The sequence below is a fragment of the Canis lupus genome, chromosome 30 (genome assembly GCF_003254725.2).
Source record: "Canis lupus dingo isolate Sandy chromosome 30, ASM325472v2, whole genome shotgun sequence".
Taxonomy (NCBI): Eukaryota; Metazoa; Chordata; class Mammalia; order Carnivora; family Canidae; genus Canis; species Canis lupus.
In genome coordinates this window covers 35,140,310-35,157,714 of record NC_064272.1, presented here as the reverse complement: position 1 = coordinate 35,157,714, position 17,405 = coordinate 35,140,310, and the positions used below count along the sequence as shown (strand labels likewise).

At 45.9% G+C, this 17,405-nt stretch overlaps 1 protein-coding gene across 2 annotated transcripts in view; it reads right to left on the bottom strand.

Annotated features, from left to right (window-relative positions):
* Positions 1 to 17,405, bottom strand: part of THSD4 (thrombospondin type 1 domain containing 4) — a 564,963-nt gene that overhangs the window by 439,851 nt on the left and 107,707 nt on the right. For both annotated transcript variants that reach the window (XM_025472293.3, XM_049104441.1), the window contains exons 5-6: positions 14,923 to 15,361; positions 1,001 to 1,103 (exon numbers count right to left, since the gene is read on the bottom strand). In XM_025472293.3, the coding sequence (XP_025328078.1) occupies positions 1,001 to 1,103; positions 14,923 to 15,361 (542 nt within the window). The remainder of the gene's footprint in view (positions 1 to 1,000; positions 1,104 to 14,922; positions 15,362 to 17,405) is intronic.

The window sequence follows — 17,405 nt, the reverse complement described above, 5'->3', positions numbered from 1 at the left end:
GACTCTCCTCTGAAGAAAATGCACAGACAAAAAAACATTTTGAATCCAACTTCAGAGCAGGTATCAATGCCTCTATCCTCTTTCCCCAGGGTCCCCACCAAGACATGACTCTCCAGAGTTTGGCTTCCCCAGGCATTGATTTTATAATGAAATCACTAGCAAGCCCTCTCCCGAGACAATTTCTCCAGCTCCCAGGCATGGCAGCAGCACTTTGCACTCTGGATTTTGGCCAATACCAGGTGTCTTGGCCACTGCCTTGGGCCAGCAATGGACACTGAGGGTGGCTGGACTCCCCCATGCGGCCAACTTGACTGCCAGTACCTAACCCCATAAGTTGTGGCCCATTACCAATTTGTAGCCCACTTTCTCTGTGATGGAAGGAATACCCCAGAATTTAACACTTTTCAGTTCAGAAGGCATGTTATCACCTGGGTTTCAACTAAGAAAAGTGACTCTGGGATCCAGGGCAGTATTACCAAATTCTATCAAAATCAGACCTGCTGCCATTTTGAAATAGCAGAACCCTGGTACCAAAGACAATGCCTGCCTACGGCATCTCATCTTTGGAAACACATGTGAAGCCCCCCTACTCCCAACACACGCATGAAAGCCAAACAACTGGCAACTCTACAACCCCACACATCTTCTGAAGCTGCCACACAGGCCCTGGAGCAGGTGCCAAGGCAAAGCAAGACTGTCCCCACTCAATCCTCGCAACCTTGGCTTGAACCTCTCGCTACCCCAAGCACCTCAAACACTGTTCTGTCCCACTCAGTCATCCTCAGATGCTGCTCCTTTATGGCAATGCCTCATCTGTTGGACTGGTGGTCCAAACGTCATCTGAGCCAAACTACCTGCAGGCTCTCCTGTGTCCTGGGATCACATTCCCTATTGCCTCTCAAATCAGAAGCACACCAATTCCTCCAGCATCAGGCAAAAGGAGTGGGGTTGGGGAACAGACAAGAATAATTCCTCCGGACAGGGCTGTGTCTAGTCTTACCTTCTGCAAACGGTTCCCACTCATAAAAGCGGCCCATGAATGGCTTGTTGTTATAGGATGCGCACTGGACCTCCCGGATACTTCTACTGCTTTCTGGACACACCTAATAAAGCAGATATTAAATATGCGGTTAGTGTCTGCATCTTTTTAGAGCCCCAGTCCCCTCCCAGGAGACCTTCCCAACTTTAAACGCCAGTCCTCCTCTACAAAAACCCGCGTTTCTAAAGCTGTGCTGATCACCTGCATCGAAAATTTAAAATGCAGATCCTGAGACTTCATTCCAAGCTTACTAAATCAGAATCTTTGGAAGGACACTAAAATTTTAACAAGCTCCCCGGGTTAAGCTTTTGCACCATAATTTGAAAACCACTAACCGAAACCTTCTGCTCCTGACAAATTGGTCTGCTTGACTCCCCCACAAAGGCCATCCATTTATTTCCATCTGTTTGACTCTGTTCGTGCCATTTCTGTACATGGGATAATATTCCTGGCAACCATGTACAGAATCCTTACCATGTGCAGGTACTACTTTAAACATGTTACACTTATTAATGCATTTAATCCTCACAGTGGCAGTGAGGTCAATCTGATAGTTTTGCAGATTTTTCACAGATAAGCAAACTGAGGCGGAGAGGAAGGAACCACACTGCCAGTGAGGGCAGAGGCTAGATTTAAGGCTAAGGGGTCTGCACCTCAGTGTCCTTTCCATCTGGTCTAGATTCTCTCCACCCAATGCCACAGTTCCCAACCTTTAGCATGCAAAAGAACCACCCAGAGATCTCAGGGGAGATGCAAAGTCCTGGGTCTCTCCCCCAAAGATGGTCAGACAGTAAGTCTGGGATGAGGTCCAGGAATCTCTATTTTATCAAATTATCCAGGTAACTCTGAAATACTAGACTACTCAAAGAAAATATCCAGTTCCTTTGTGGTTTATTTCTTTCTTATTTATAAATGGTAAATATAAGCAAAGTGTGACATGAAATAAATAAATGTGAAATATAATAAGATCAGAACCTCTCATTCAAATGATGGATAAAGCATGATCTAGATTTCAAAGCCTGAGTACACTCTTATTTAAGTGTTTGTGGGTGTGGGTGTGTGTGTTTTAATAATTGGAGGGAAAGGAATATGACCTCTTATATATTAAAAGCCCTGTGTGTAAGAAGTCTCTGGGATAAACTGCTAATAAGGTAGTTCAAAGTGCTGAAGATTTAGAAATAAATCTACTGTTTGTATCAGAAACACGTCTTTTGAAGAGGAGGGAATGAAGGGAGGAATAAAACCAGGTGGAAGGAAGAGCATCTCTTGCTCTCTTGATACAGGACAGTCAAGAGACGCTGCACCCCAGCATAAACACCGGGGTGGTCATAACCCTGCTGCAGCCTGAGCCAAACCATATGGAGCAAGAAGCCACGTGAAGTGGAATGTGGTAGAAACTGGTAGGGAAAAAAGGGTCCCGGTAGATGGATAGGGTGGGCTGAGCTCTGACAGTCAGTGAGAAGCCAACAGGCTGGGGAAGGCTGTCTCCTTAAGCTCTGGAAGCCAGGCTGCTGGAACATGCCTCCCCCACCCCACCCGCTCCAAAAGCAGATCCATGTAGGTGTCCAGCAACACCAGCTGTCTCCATGAAGGATTTGGCACTGCGATGTTTCTGACAGCCCTTAGGCCAGAGCCAGAGTTCAACAAGGATGTGATCAGTTGGGTGATTTGGGAGAAGTCACCATCCACGCAAAGAGAAAGAATCACTAAGTAGTTTGTTAAAAATTAAAAAAATAAAAAGATTCTCTTGGAGCATCTGGGTGGCTCCGTTGGCTGAGCATCTCACTCTTCATTTCAGCTCAGGTCACCATCTCAGAGTTGTGCTGAGTGTGGAGACCGCTTGAGAGTCTCTCCTCCTCCTCCAACTTGCTCTCTCTCTCTTTCTTTCAAATAAATAAATAAAACTTTAAAAAGTATATATTCTCAGGCCTCATCCCAGTGGGAGGGTAGGGAAACTGCTCAGGAATATATGTTTGAAGAAATCCTCTGCTGATCCTGGCGCAGGCAGCTCAGCACTGGATCGCAGAAGCAATGAAAAGCCACGCTCGAGCCTCAACCTTACTCTGTGCTCTTAACATGCAATCACAGAGTTAGAGCAGTGACAATCAAATCCAACCCCTTAATTTACAGATGAGGACACTGAGGCCTGGACAAGTGGCACAGCTCACCAGAGGTCACAGTGACAGAGGGACAGAGCCCAGGGCACTGACCACCCACTCTGGCCAGAATCAGAAACTAGAGATTAGCTACTGGGTTGCATTTTCTCATAATGGGAACAGACCAGAACAAGTGGGCAAGCGTCCTGTTCCTCAAATAACCACACCCATGTAAAGCCAAGCTGCTCGGCAGTGAGGCTCCAGCTAGAAGCCACCCTTAATTAGTCTGGTGGCAGTTATCAGAACTGGAAGCTACTGACCACAAAAACAGCCAGTCTGCTTAACCCCTTTCTCTTCCATCAGCAAAATATGCCAATATTTTGGGTACAAGGGTACAGGGTACAAGGCTGGACCATGTACCAAAGCATCTGTAGAATCATTTTGAATAGTTCACTACTTGATGATATAAATGTATATTTCGTGACATGGGAAGCAGTCTGCAACCCATTAAGGAAAAAAAAAAGTGCTAAATGATTATGTGTGTGTGTGTACGTGCACATGTATGTGTGCACATAGAGAAAGAGAGGTTAAAAGCATCTCTGCAAGGTGGGTTATAGATTTTTTTTTCTTTTTACAAAGAAAATAAAGCTTTTGGTTTATTACATTGTCTAATTTGTTGGCAGTAAATATGTAATAAAAATGTATCATTACTGAGCCCTTCCCAACACTTTGGCCCTTTGCCAGCTTTACATGTGCTTGTAGTTTATAATCCTATGGTACATTTTAATGCTCCACTAATGCTCTTACTACATCCATATGTAGTATGGATCCATATGCATGATGGGTCATTCAGGGCACCCTGTCCCAGGTCACCAACAAGTTCTTTATTTATCCGAGGATGGCCTGGTCACCTCCCTGAGGCAGGGAAGCTTCCTGTGGCATCAGATCCGCAGTGGGGGGGTCAGGTGCTGAGATGGCAAATCCACCTCCAGTTGCCCAAGGGCAGCTGAGCCTAGCATGTTCCTATGGTATCCAGCACGTGGTGAGCATGGGAAGATGCAGCAGGGGATGACCAGGTGTCCTGGCATGGCCCTGTGTGTTACCCCCGCAAAGACTCACATGACACCCAGTGAGCTGCCAGTTAGAGGGTAGGAGAGGGACTGGGCCAGAGAAATGCAAGGCTCACAGGGGTGAGATGTAAACATGGGTTACTGAGATAAAATTATAGTAAAGGTGAAGAATGCAGAAGCCTGAAGTGATGATGTTAAGAACAGCTAACTTTTGGGGAACCTGGGTGGCCCAGTGGTTGAGCATCTGTCTGGCCCAGGGTGTGATCCCAAATCCTGGGATCAAGTCCTATATCAGGCTCCCTTCAGGGAGCCTGCTTCTCCCTCTGCCTGTGTCTCTGCCTCTCTCTGTGTCTCTCATGAATAAATAAATAAAATCTTAAAAAAAAAAAGAAAAGAAAAGAACAGCTAACTTTTACTGAGCAGTTGCTGAATGCCAAGCATGCCACCACATACACGCTCCTATATATCCTCACAACTATTATGCTCATTTTCTAGATGAGGAAGCCAAGGCAGCAAAAAGTTAAGTGAGCTGCCCAAAGTCATGGCTAAGAAACAACGAAGTCAGGATTTGAACCCAGACTCTTTGGATCTAGAACCCATGCCAGTAACCACCATACCATGGTGCCCCCCTCAAGACGGGGTGGACAGCAAAGCTGATTTGTCATGGGGCCTTAACCCCTGGCCTAAGGAGTCCTAGAGGCCAAGGCTGGGTTTAGCCTCTGAGGCCTGGTGCAGTGGCCTCAGCTGTAAAGATCTGGCAATTGTGGATTGAGGAGGACGAAAACCAAGCAGGGCCAGGGAAATTCTGTTTCACGTCTTTTGTGGGTTACATCTGTTTGTACTTGTCATACTATTATCGGTCTATAATCTCCTCTCATTTTAACAGACTCTCTGAAGTTAAAACTTCCAGGTTACGGATCATTTTACATTTGTTACATTTTAAGTGGGCTGTTTCCTGATGCCACAGACTGAGTCACCCTCACCTTATCAGTAACTCTCTAGTTCACACTGTGAGTTGGCTTTGGGCAGATTTCCTGCAGACACTAATCCTTTCCATGGGCACAGATTCTTGAAATCTTCAGGCCAGAAAAGTAGGACAGGGAAAAAGCTGTGTAGATAGAGATCAGGCTCATGAAGGATGGGGCTAGCAAAGACCAGAGCTTTATTGCCATGTAATGCCTCTGGGAGATAACCTCCCTTTCAAATGACTTCCTTCCATCCAAAAGAGGGAGGGATGTTTCCACTAGTCTCTTATGGGAAAAGAAATAAAGATGTACTTTAATATAATGAGCCAAATCCTTGTAAAGCACTTCAGACCTTATCCAAAGCTCCATCGAGACAACTGCCTAGGGTTGCTATGAGTTACAAGGAGTATTATGGAAACTTGGGCTATGTTCCGAGAGAGAGACCCCAGTTAATCTATGATGACAACTGCCTGCACCTCTTCATTGCTCAAGAGTTCATTCTTGGTGATTGCATACTTACCTCTTGATTACTTAATTACTTTCAGTTCCTCAGTCGACTGAAGGGCATCATCCTCAAGTACCAAGGAACATGACTTTGAAGCCTGCCTGTGTCAGACATGCATTTTTTTTTTTTTTTTTTTTTTTACCCTTTGCATTGCTCTAGATTCACTCAAAACACCAGCTACCAGCAAACAACATGTGATACATTTAACATCCCTTCACTGCCATGAGAAAGTGGCTGTGTGGTCTTGGGCAAAGCACTTCATTTCTCTAAACCCAAATTACTGCATTTCGGTAGCAAGCCCTGCAGCACTCCCACCCAGCAGGGGTTTTTGTGAAGATCAACTTAGTAATACGCCAATATATCTGGCTCATAATAATGCTCAGTAAATAGTAGCTGAACTGGAATCTAACTGGACGTCAAAGATGACTCCAGCAGTTCCAGAAGCTTCAAGCGCCTGACAGGTAGGTGTTCTGAGCAAACGTTCCCCTCTCTCTTCCCCAGCTGGAAAAAGGTGTTTTGGTTCCCAGCTGCAGAAAAATGCAACCATGGATCAAAATTTCTTACAAATTATCCAGCACATTTTTCAAATATGTTTCATATCTGCTTTCTCAAGTCACTTGGAACAAATTCAACCTCACAAAAACTCTTGCCACCTGCTACCACTTCTAGCATTCTCTAGATAGTCAGTTAATTGGTTTGTTCAGAAGAGCCAGGTGAAGGTTCTGGACTTAAAACAAAAAACAAAGTAACCCACCTACCCACCCCACCCCCCACTGCCAATACCTTGAGGTTTTCTTGCCCTCAAACACTTTTTTTCCATATCCAAGTTCATAACGTTCTCCTAGACAAATGTGTTTCTCTCTCATGCAATACATACATCAGAGACCCAGTGGATGTTAATATGACTAAGCCCATCTATTCAGCCAGGAAAACCACATATTTTTTAAGTACTCTGGATAAGCGTTCATACAAATCTAGGCCTATCCCAGGAGTGCTCTATGTCTGTAAGAAGATCTAAACAAGAACATCTTTTTTCTAACTAATCAGAAAGTATACAGCCAAATGTAAACTTTTTAAAACATTTAAAACTTCTGCTCCCCCCAGCAGCACATTTAGGGATCACATTAGGAAAAGCAGCCTCTTGACCCTCTGCTATCTGCTAGGACCGGGGGAGAAATGCCCTCAAAGGCAAATATTCCCTGTGCCCCTACTACTATGTGTCAGGTGTTGTGACTATGGAGGATACAGAGAAGAACCCCTCGTAATAGTCCCTTCCAGGAATGTCACAGGCCACAGGAGGAAAAATGCATCGGCCAAAACATGTAATGCAAAGAGAAAGATTTGGCAAACCGGGCACTAAATTTCTAATCTTGCAAAGCAAGGAGTTAACTGATCCACCCTAATGTTGATAAATCAAGAAAATAAAAATTGTTAACATGCTATGTGTAATTAAAAATATAACAGAAAATAAAAATGTGCCTAGCAGGGATCAGCAGTGGGAGGAAAGGGGGTCATCTCTTTATCTTTTGGAGTGAGAAGCTGACAAAGAGAATTTGATGTTGATGTATCAAGAAGCAGATGTATTAGCATGTGATCTGAGTCACGGAGAGAATGACCCGAGGAACAAAAAATCAAACATGACTGGTTGCAATTACATCTAGGGAGAGGGACTGGGAGATGAGGATATAGCTCTCTGCCACCATGATATTTCTTACTATTTGCATTACTTTTTATAATTAGAAGTGACGATTGTGAACAGCTCATGTGTGTGTGTGACTCAGACATATCTCAAGTATATGCAATATATTTATATATATGTAAACATTTATGCTAATACTAGTTAATATTGACATATTTAACAAATACCTTTACTATTTATATGTTTACATATATTCACATACATATTTCAATATGTATTTATGAAAGGCCACTGACAAAATAAGCAAAAGTCAATAAGTGAACTTTCTATGAGAAATTCCAAGTGGTCTGAGAAGATGGAAAGCAGAAATTGATGCAAAAAGCACTGACACCAGCACGTATTGCCCAGATAAGGAGGTGGGTGATAAACTTACACATCGCGCACCCAGTTAGATGGCCTGTCCATCCCACAACTGGCCCCACTGTTCAAGCAAGCTTCACACCTTACCGAATTGTTCAGAAATCTTGACCTGGCCTATTTGCTAAGATCCTTGTGAAAGCACAGTCTGGAGGTTGTTTGTCAGCTGCTCTTTCATTCAACAGGAGACTAGAAATGGGGTAGACGTAGAACCTGCCTCAAGAGAGCTCAGCTCTATTTGAGATGTGTCCAATATTTTCCCTTCATTTTCACTTACTTGTAACACCGAAACAACTCTACATGGACAAATCCATTGGCTGAAGCCAGTCCCACTCCAGGGAAATTTACTGGAGAGTCATTGATACCAGAACTCATCACATCGATGTTTGCTAAAAGCTGCTTTCAGCCCCAGGGGTTCCTCCCCATAACGTTAAGTGCACTCTGTCTAAACTCAAGATCACATCTCCTTTGGTGGTAAAATCATAACCCCCTCCCCACCCTGCACCAGCTGACTCACTCCAGCCTCCGTTCTCCAGAAAGAGCCAGAGTGTCAATGTGCCCTAGAGAGAAAGCACTGAATTCAGAGTGCTTAAGAGTAGAAAGTGGGGAGAGAGACATCTCGGCCTCCAGGACAGAGGGCATAAAGTGTCTTGGTTGTTAATGGACTTAGCAAATAATAATACAAAACCCCAGAAACAGCTAGTAGATCGGGCACCAGAGGGACTGCAATTTGTTGTTCTCCTTCCCCCGCATCCGTCAGCCTTATCAAGACTCCACTGCTTTTGCTTCCAACTCTCAGCCTTCCACGAACTTCCACGAAGAAGAAACCTATTTACTTGATTCCTCGAGCACTTATTATTTTTAGCCACACCTGAGAAAGTGCAGGGCTGTGGATAAACCACGGAGACCTCCCCATGCTGCCCCGTGCCTCCTGACAACGTACTTGGAGGAGAAGCCACCGCTCACAGGAGAAACATCTGGTTCCACCGAGACTGTCCCCAGAGAGCCCCTCTGATTCCCTCTCCCTAGAAAACCCTCCCCTTACCTGGACAGCCTGCACTTCTCCAGGACACCAAGCCAGGCTCATTTCTACTGTCCGGAGGACTTCAGAGTGCCTCACAGCAGTGCAGTGGTGCCCGTGCTCTATACCTGTCATGATCTGTTTATGAGTCTCTCCCACTGGACAGCACTTAGAGCCAGAGCTTGCTTTAATCTCAGCGTCCCTGACCCACAGCCTAACACCTGACCCCACCATCGATGTCAATGCTGTGTTTATGGAGTCAAGTAAGAACCCACACTAGCGAGTGACCTGGAGTGTTGTACCCGTAGACATCAAAGATTGGTGTCTGCTCTAAAAGACCATAAGAGGGCCCCCTGGGTGGCTCAGTGATTGAACATCTGCTTTCAGCTCAGGTCGTGATCCTGGGGTCCTGGGATCGAGTCCTGCATTGGGTTCCCCGCAGGGAGCCCTCTTCTCCCTCTGCCTGTGTCTCTGCCTCTCTCTCTGTGTCTCGCATGAATAAATAAATAAATCCATTAATAAATAAATAAAAGACCATAAGAGTCTCTATTTACACTGGGGCTTGTCACCTTAACTTCCTCACATACAATGTAAGCAAGAAAAAAACAGAACAAAAAAACCCTTCTTTATCTTTAAAGCCTACATGCAGAGGCCACGAGGACTGCATTTATTATTGATTTTATACTATTGATTTATACTATTTCATAGAGGCCATCTTACTAGGAGTCATAGTCCTAAAGTCACACTAGATGTTTAAAATTCCCAGATGACATCACAAAGTAGGGCTTCACATTAAACACGCACAGTGGAGGGTGTTAAAGCATTCACTGGCAGGAGCTTATCTCTGGTTTCACTTTCTCGTCACTTTACACCTGACCCAAGGGCGATTGCTTGGAAGCTACATCACAGCTGACATGTTGGGGCTCTCAGCAACCGTGTTTTATTACTGGGTGAAGGGAAAGGACCCTGAACCCCGGAGGACAAAAGGGGACTCTGAGCAAGTCTGATCACTTCAACCATAATTTCATGACCAAGTGCTTAGAAAGTGCCATGGGAGACTTTGCTCTGCTCCAAGCTCTGGAGGGGCAGGCAAGCCACATATGCCACGTTTACTCATCCAGGTCAACGTGCCATATTTCCTAATGTGTCAGCTCCTCATGTGCATGATCAACCCTGTGGAACAGGTGTTCTTACTCTCCCTGCCGCCCAGATGGTCCCAGGGAGTTCAGCGCCTTGCCCATGGAAATGGGGGCTCAAATCCAGCACAGCCTGCTTCCAAGCCTCCTGTTTCAGACCACCCTGCAACCTAACCTCCAATCAAACCAGTTGATTAGAATCACTTTCTGACTCTGTGCTGTGTTTTTGCAAGTTTCTCACGCATCGATCTCATGTATGAAAGTCAAGCCAGGCCCACGTGAAATCTCTGTATTTCGAGATGCTAAAGACCAAACTGCCCACTACAGCTGTGATTATTTAAAGTGGATAGAAGGAGGGATGCCTGGGTGGCTCAGTGGTTGAGAGTCTGCCTTTGGCTCAGGGCGTGATCCCGGGGTCCTGGGCTCCCTGCAGGGAGCCTATTTCTCCCTCTGCCTCTGTCTCTGCCTCTCTATGTGTCTCTCATGAATGAATGAATGAATGAATGAATGAATGAATGAATGAATAAATAAATATTTTTAAAAATGAAGTGGATAGGAGGAGGCCAGAGGGAAGGGAAGGAGGGGCCCTACTATCTAACAAGCATCACGGCACCTAAGACTCTGGCATAATCTTGCCTCCCTGTCTTTGACTAAGTGGTTTTCTTTTGCCCCCAAATGCCCTTTTCTCTCTTTCAGCCATTCTTTGAAACCCAGCTCAACTGTTCCCTCCTCAGTGGAGTCTTCTCCAACCCAGAGGCTTCCTGCTTGGTTCCCCCAAAGCTGCTCCCCCACCCCAAGTGCCCCAGCACTGGGTGCGATGACATCCAGGCTGCTGCACTGGGCACCTTCTCTGCCGCTGGACCACAAGGGTGTTGAGGGAGGGACTGTGACCAGTGATGAGATACTGCTCCGAGATCTGGAAGCCTGCAAAACCATTTTCCCTAATTCACATCACCCCTTATATGCACTAATCATTCATCTCACAACTGTGACCTCTACTGCGGGGGTAGTCTTAGAAAGTGGGGTATTCCATCAAGAACTTGGGGGGGATCTCCCAGGCCCTTGGTGTAAGGAACAGTGTTCTGAAATCAGGGTATGCTTCCAACCTGCCCCGGCCTACCTCCCCTTCTTTCTCTTCTCCCAGATAGGAACTGGGAGAGATCTCTAAAGGCATGTATTTCTTTTACCTCATTGGAGGAGACATAAGTGATAACCTGGATACCCTATTAGACAAATATGATTTTTCACAATACTGCCCTTCACTTCTTTCCCCTTGGAGTAGGAAGAGGTACACAATTTGGAGATTCAGGTTATCTCTTCATGTTCCCCACTGAGGGGGTGGGAGGGACAGGTAAATGTCTACATGAGGTCATCCACACTAAGGTGCCAGAGCACATGGGTCCATGCAGGAAGTGTGCAAGACCCAGGACAGCAGGACTGAAATGGCTGTCTTCAGAAAGGCCTGCTTACAAGATTGGTCCTTGGCTGGCATCTGGGAACTCGGATTTCCTAAGGGTTTCCATCACTCCCGAAGTGATGAGAGTGACTTGCTGTGCCCAAACTATTTGCATTAGCAATACAGTTTATGTTGAACACCTGCTTTCTTACTGGGAGTCTGGAATTTTGGTATGTGGCAGGCAGAGGGGGCCTGTGACCAGCCCCCAATAAAACACTTGGGCACAGAGTCTCTAATGAGCTGTCCTCGTAGACAACACTTCACACGTGTTGTCACAACTCATTGCTGGGAGAATGAAGCACCCCCTGTGAGACTCCACTAGGAGAGGAGTCCTGGAAGCGTGTGTCTGGTTTCCTCTAGATTTTACCTCACGTGCCTTTCTCTTTGCTGATATTTCTCTGTACCCTTTTGTTGTAATAAATCACAGCTGTTGAGTCCTCCCAACAAATCATCAAACCTAGCAGAGGTCTGAGGGACCCCTAACACAGAGAGTTTTAAGGTGTTCGTGGGGGAGAGGGGTAGGCCCAAGTGCCAAGAAGCCATGGGCTTATAAAAAGAAGATAGGCAGTAATGGGACCTCTACGGAATGACATGTCTCAATAAGGTAAGTGGATGGGACTTGGGATGATGGGGTGTGCTGGGGAGGACACTGTGTGAAATGTTACAGCCAAGAGAAGGGAACTAAAGCTGTATAATCCTTTGTCGACATTCACCTCCCCATCCTGGGCTTGAGATGTGACTTTGCTAGCTGTCAAATGATGGCAGACATCATAAATTCACAAGAATTTTCTAAAATTCCTCACAATTTTGTGTCCTTAGTAGTGGAGTCATCCCAGCCCCCAGAGAAGCCACAATATCTACACTGGAGAGAGGCGGCCCTGCTGTCAGTAGCACAGACCTGGCAAAATGCTCACACTTGAAAATTGTAGGTGAAGCGAGAGAAATACTAAGTAGATCTCAGGTTCAGTACATCAAATGCCTTCTCACTTTTTCATTCTCTTTATGGTTTATGTGATCTTCAAAATTAAGAAACATACTAGTTAGTCCATGAGAGAATGTGTTCTACATTAGAAATGAATTCATTTAATTTATTTGTTCTAAAGATTTTAAGTTTTTAAGAGAGACATAGAGTGAGGGAGGGGCAGAGGAGAATCTTTTTTTTTTAATTTTTTTTAAAATTTATTTATGATTGTCACACAGAAAGAGAGAGAGAATGAGGCAGAGACACAGGCAGAGGGAGAAGCAGGCTCCATGCACCAGGAGCCCGACGTGGGATTCGATCCCGGGTCTCCAGGATCGCGCCCTGGGCCAAAGGCAGGCGCCAAACCGCTGCGCCACCCAGGGATCCCTGGGGAGAGAGAATCTTAAGCAGGCTCCGTGGCCAGCGTGGAGCCCATCACAGAGCCACGGGCTCAGTCTCACGACCTTGAGATCGTAACCTGAGTTGGAACCAAGAGTTGGATGCTTAACCAACTGAGCCACCCAGGCAACCCCTGAATTCGTTGCATTTTTAATTTTTTAAAAGATTTTATTTATTTATTCATGAGACACCAGAGAGAGAAAGGCAGACACAGGCAGAGGGAGAAGCAGGCTCCATGTGAGGAGCCCGATGTGGGACTCGATCCCGGGTCTCTAGGACCACACCCTGGGCCAAAGGCAGACGCTCAACAGCTGAGCCACCAGGCATCCCATTATTTTAAAAGGATAGTAATGATATTCAAGGACAGGGACCATGTATGATCACGGACACAAGTATTTCTTTTTGTTATAAAGCCCTGTCTTAACATCTCCTCATTTGATCCTCTTAATGACCCTACAAGACAGATAATACAACTCTTCTTTTATCTTCTATAGCACCTGTTCTGTTACAAGGCAGTGATGCTTAATAAAGACTTAATGGTTGACTGATTAGCGATGGTTTTAGAAAAATCACTGCTGTACAAAAATTAATAATTCCTGAAGTCTGTCAGTGGAAGAACAGGCTACAGAGCAATCCAGGCATTCAGAGGAATTATTAAAATCACAAATTAAGTCATTTCTATGGACTCTATAGCAGGAAATATATTTTTAATGAGGAAATTGAAGCTAATATGTAACAGCTGTCCTGTTGCCCAGTAACGGAATATTAAGGCAGATTAAATTATTAATTAAAAATATAGCAACTTGGAAATTTAATCTTTGGACATTCTCTTATTTCTTTCTCCTTTACACAGTCTTTAAGCTGATATTTAAAACACACACACACACACACACATTTGGTCACCTCATGTAGTTTCCATTTATAATTTTCCTTGCTACTGCTTAGCAATGGAACCTTCAGCAAGTTATTCACTATCAGACTTTTTCATCAATAATATCCCAAGTGCTCATGCCAGGAACGGCAGGAGACTGGAACATGTTGATGCTAGTCACACCTGCCCCCCTCCCAACTCCCACTTCTTGAAGCACCACCACCTTAGGCCCTAAATTAGCCAAACTGCCCTTGACCAACACCAACCCAGGCACAAAGGATAAATATTGTTGATAAAAAGCCACTGAGAATGTGGAGGTGGTCTGATACGCAGCAAAAGGGACTGTCAAATAGACATGACCAACAGCCACATGAGAAAATGCTCTGCATCACTGGCCATCAGGGAAATACAAATCAAAACCACAATGAGATCCCACCTCACACCAGTGAGAATGGGGAAAATTAACAAGGCAGGAAACCACAAATGTTGGAGAGGATGCGGAGAAAGGGGAACCCTCCTGCACTGTTGGTGGGAATGTGAACTGGTGCAGACACTCTGGAAAACTGTGCAGAGTTTCCTCAAAGAGTTAAAAATAGATCTGCCCTATGACCCAGCAATTGCACTGCTGGGGATTTACCCCAAAGATACAGATGCAGTGAAACACTGGGACACCTGCACCCCGATGTTTCTAGCAGCAATGTCCACAATAGCCAAACTGTGGAAGGAGCCTCGGTGTCCATCGACAGATGATGGATAAAGAAGCTGTGGTCTATGTATACAGTGGAATATTCCTCAGCCATCAGGAACGACAAATACCTACCATTTGCTTCGACGTGGATGGAACTGGAGGGTATTATGCTGAGTGAAGTAAGTCAATTGGAGGACAAAGATTATATGGTCTCATTCATTTGGGGAATATAAAAAATAGTGAAAGGGAATAAAGGGGAAGGGAGAAAAAAATGAGTGGGAAATATCAGAGAGGGAGACGGAACATGAGAGACTCCTAACTCTGGGAAACGAAGTAGGGGGTGGTGGAAGGGGAGGTGGGCGGGGGGTGGGGGTGACTGAGGTGGGCACTGACGGGATGAGCACTGGGTGTTATTCTATATGTTGGCAAACTGAACACCAGTAAAAAATAAATTTAAAAAAAGGGACTGTCAATAAGTGATTCAAAAAGTCATCCCTTAGTCACTTAGGTAACAGCCTCATGAAAATGAGAAGAATGAGCGAATGCCCGGAGGGAGGAGAGAGGGACAGCAGGTACCCGGGTGTAGGCCTGTAGGCCCGTAGGCCTGAAAGACTGCGGCCGTTCGGTCTCCCAGGAGGCGTGAGGCCGCGTGTACTCACGTTGGTGTTGCACAGCTTGTACTGCCGATAGGCCCCGATGCAGGAGATGGCAGCAGACCGGGCAGGCTGCGAGAAGCTCCGGGCTGCCCCCATGCCGGGGCTGCTGCTGGTTTCCAGGCCGTGGAAGAGCCCGGAAGCTGCGGGAAAGCCTCGGTCATGAGTCAAAGGCAGCTGGTAGAGGGACGCCTCGGAGGCCTGCAGCCCGGAACGAGGGCCACTGTCGCTCTGGTACCGAGGCCCCTGCCGGGGAGCCTGGTGCGCCCGCGCGCCGTAGCCGTGGCCAGGACCAGACGCCTCCGGGGCCCCGGGGGGCCGGGCCGAGGCCCTCTGCCTGCGAAGCCTCTGTGACGAGTGCGCCGAGTCGGTCTGCAGCGGCAAGATATACGGGGCCTTTCCGTAGCCGTACTTGCCAGGGCCGATGGGACCGCGGGTCCTGCTCCTAAGGGAAGATGCACAAGAGCAGATGCGTGAGTCACAGGAAGGTCCATGTCAACCTAGAAACTGTGATCCCCGCTGGAGGGGACCGGGCAGGGACGGAAACCTTGGGAGAGCGCCTATGGTGGCACGTGGAGGCAGAGGGAGGGCATTCCGGGAGGGGACGTCCTGTCCTGGAAGCTGGCCCAGGGAGGCTCCACGGAGGCCGGAAGGTGGCATGAAGGTGGGCGATGTGAGCGGTGCAAAGTGAGGTTGGCACGGTAAGCTGTGGGCAGTACGTGACTTGTGGCAGGGCCTCTGGACCCGTTCAGTGGCTGTAGGGAGCCCCTGAAGGTTTTCTGAAGAAGTATATGATTGTAATTCCGGCCACAGCAACTTCCTGTGCATTTGTTTTCTCTGAAAATAATTTGTGGGTTTGTTTTTTGTTTTTTTGTGTTTTTCTTTTTTTTTTTTTCTCTCTCACTCAACTGTGCCTGATATTTCAGACCAGTTTCCATTACCCTTCATGCCCAAATAGCTTTTCCAGGTAAGTGGAACTTATAGCTCAGCAACCACACCCTAATGTAGTTCTGATGCCTGACTTGCACTGGGTCAAACTTAATCCCTGAAGAGGAGGCAAAACAGTCGGATACCCTACACCGAACAGTGGGTGGACGGGCGTATCTTCGTGTCGGTACCATCTTTAGATTTTGTCAAGACCTGTTGCCTTGTGAGACCTTAGAAAAAAATCACATAAAGAGTTGTACGCTGGTATATGTTTAATAACTGTTTTCCAGGGAGGAGAAAGCCCTGATTTGTGGCATTTTCCTACATCCAGGGCATAAATGCTTCCACCGTGACTCATCGCGAGGCACCATTATAAAGATACAATCAGCTCTAGTGAATGGGATAGAATAGTTCCAGCAGACCGTTGGGTGTAAATTTATTGCACAACTACTGTTTATAAAACACAGAGCTAGGAATGGTCAAAATATAAAAATGAGTCAGATATGGTTCCCAAGCCCCCAATCTTACAACCTGAAAGCAACCAGAACATAACACAAGGTGGGATCCGGCCTTGCGAGCAACAGCACGCGGTGGCTTGAGAATTCTGAGGCGAGAGGAAGCATTTCTGTCTGCAGGGATGTGAGAAGGGTTTCAGGGTCACTGGTCTGAGCTGGGAGCGAGGTTCCAATACTCTGTGCAAGGACCTGAAGAAATCATGTCTTACTTCTTTGTAAAATGTCTGAGCTGGATCTAATGACCATGAAGGTCATTCCAACTCTAAAATTATATGCTTCCATAATAATTAATTCTACATTTATGTAAAATTGGAAATGTGCCCAAGGGTTTCTACAGGATGGCCCCATTAAAATAAGCACATTAAAATAGCAATCAAGGTGAAACACTAATTTCTGTCCTCGTGAGGAAATTCTTTCTTCACTCTATGTAACCACTGAATGTAAAATTTAACAGACCACAACTAATTATTAACATCTTTATCACTAATTGCACCTTCATTCTTAGCTGATAGGGTTTTGAATTAAACTGCGCTACAGTGTTTATTTTGCCTTTAGGCATTTCGCGATTAATCTTGGCAACACTAGGGACTCTGTTAATGATGGGGGAATCCAGCGTGCTGCTTTAAGAGACACAATTAAGAAGTTAGTCTTAAAGATATATATAACTTGGATGTAATTTGCCTTTTTCTTTCTTGTGGCAGGCCAGGTAAAATGAATGACATCATGTAAAGGCGAGGGAAAGAATTTCTGTGTGTATGTCTTTTCCTTTTAAGATCTGAAAGCCTACCAGAAATTCCAGCCTCAAAGTAAGTGCCAGGTGGAGATGCCAGCTGAAGGTAATAGAGAAATGAGGACACGTGAAGCAATGCTTCTCAGACTTGGCTGTGCAGAGGAATCAACTAGGGATCTCGTTCAAGGCAGACTCTGATTTGATTGGTCTGGGGTGGGGCCTGAGACTCTGCATTTCCAACAAGCTCCCAGGTGCTGCTGGTGCTGCTGGTCCAGAGTCGCATAGCTTTGGTGAATTGAAATTCCAAACCAAAGGAT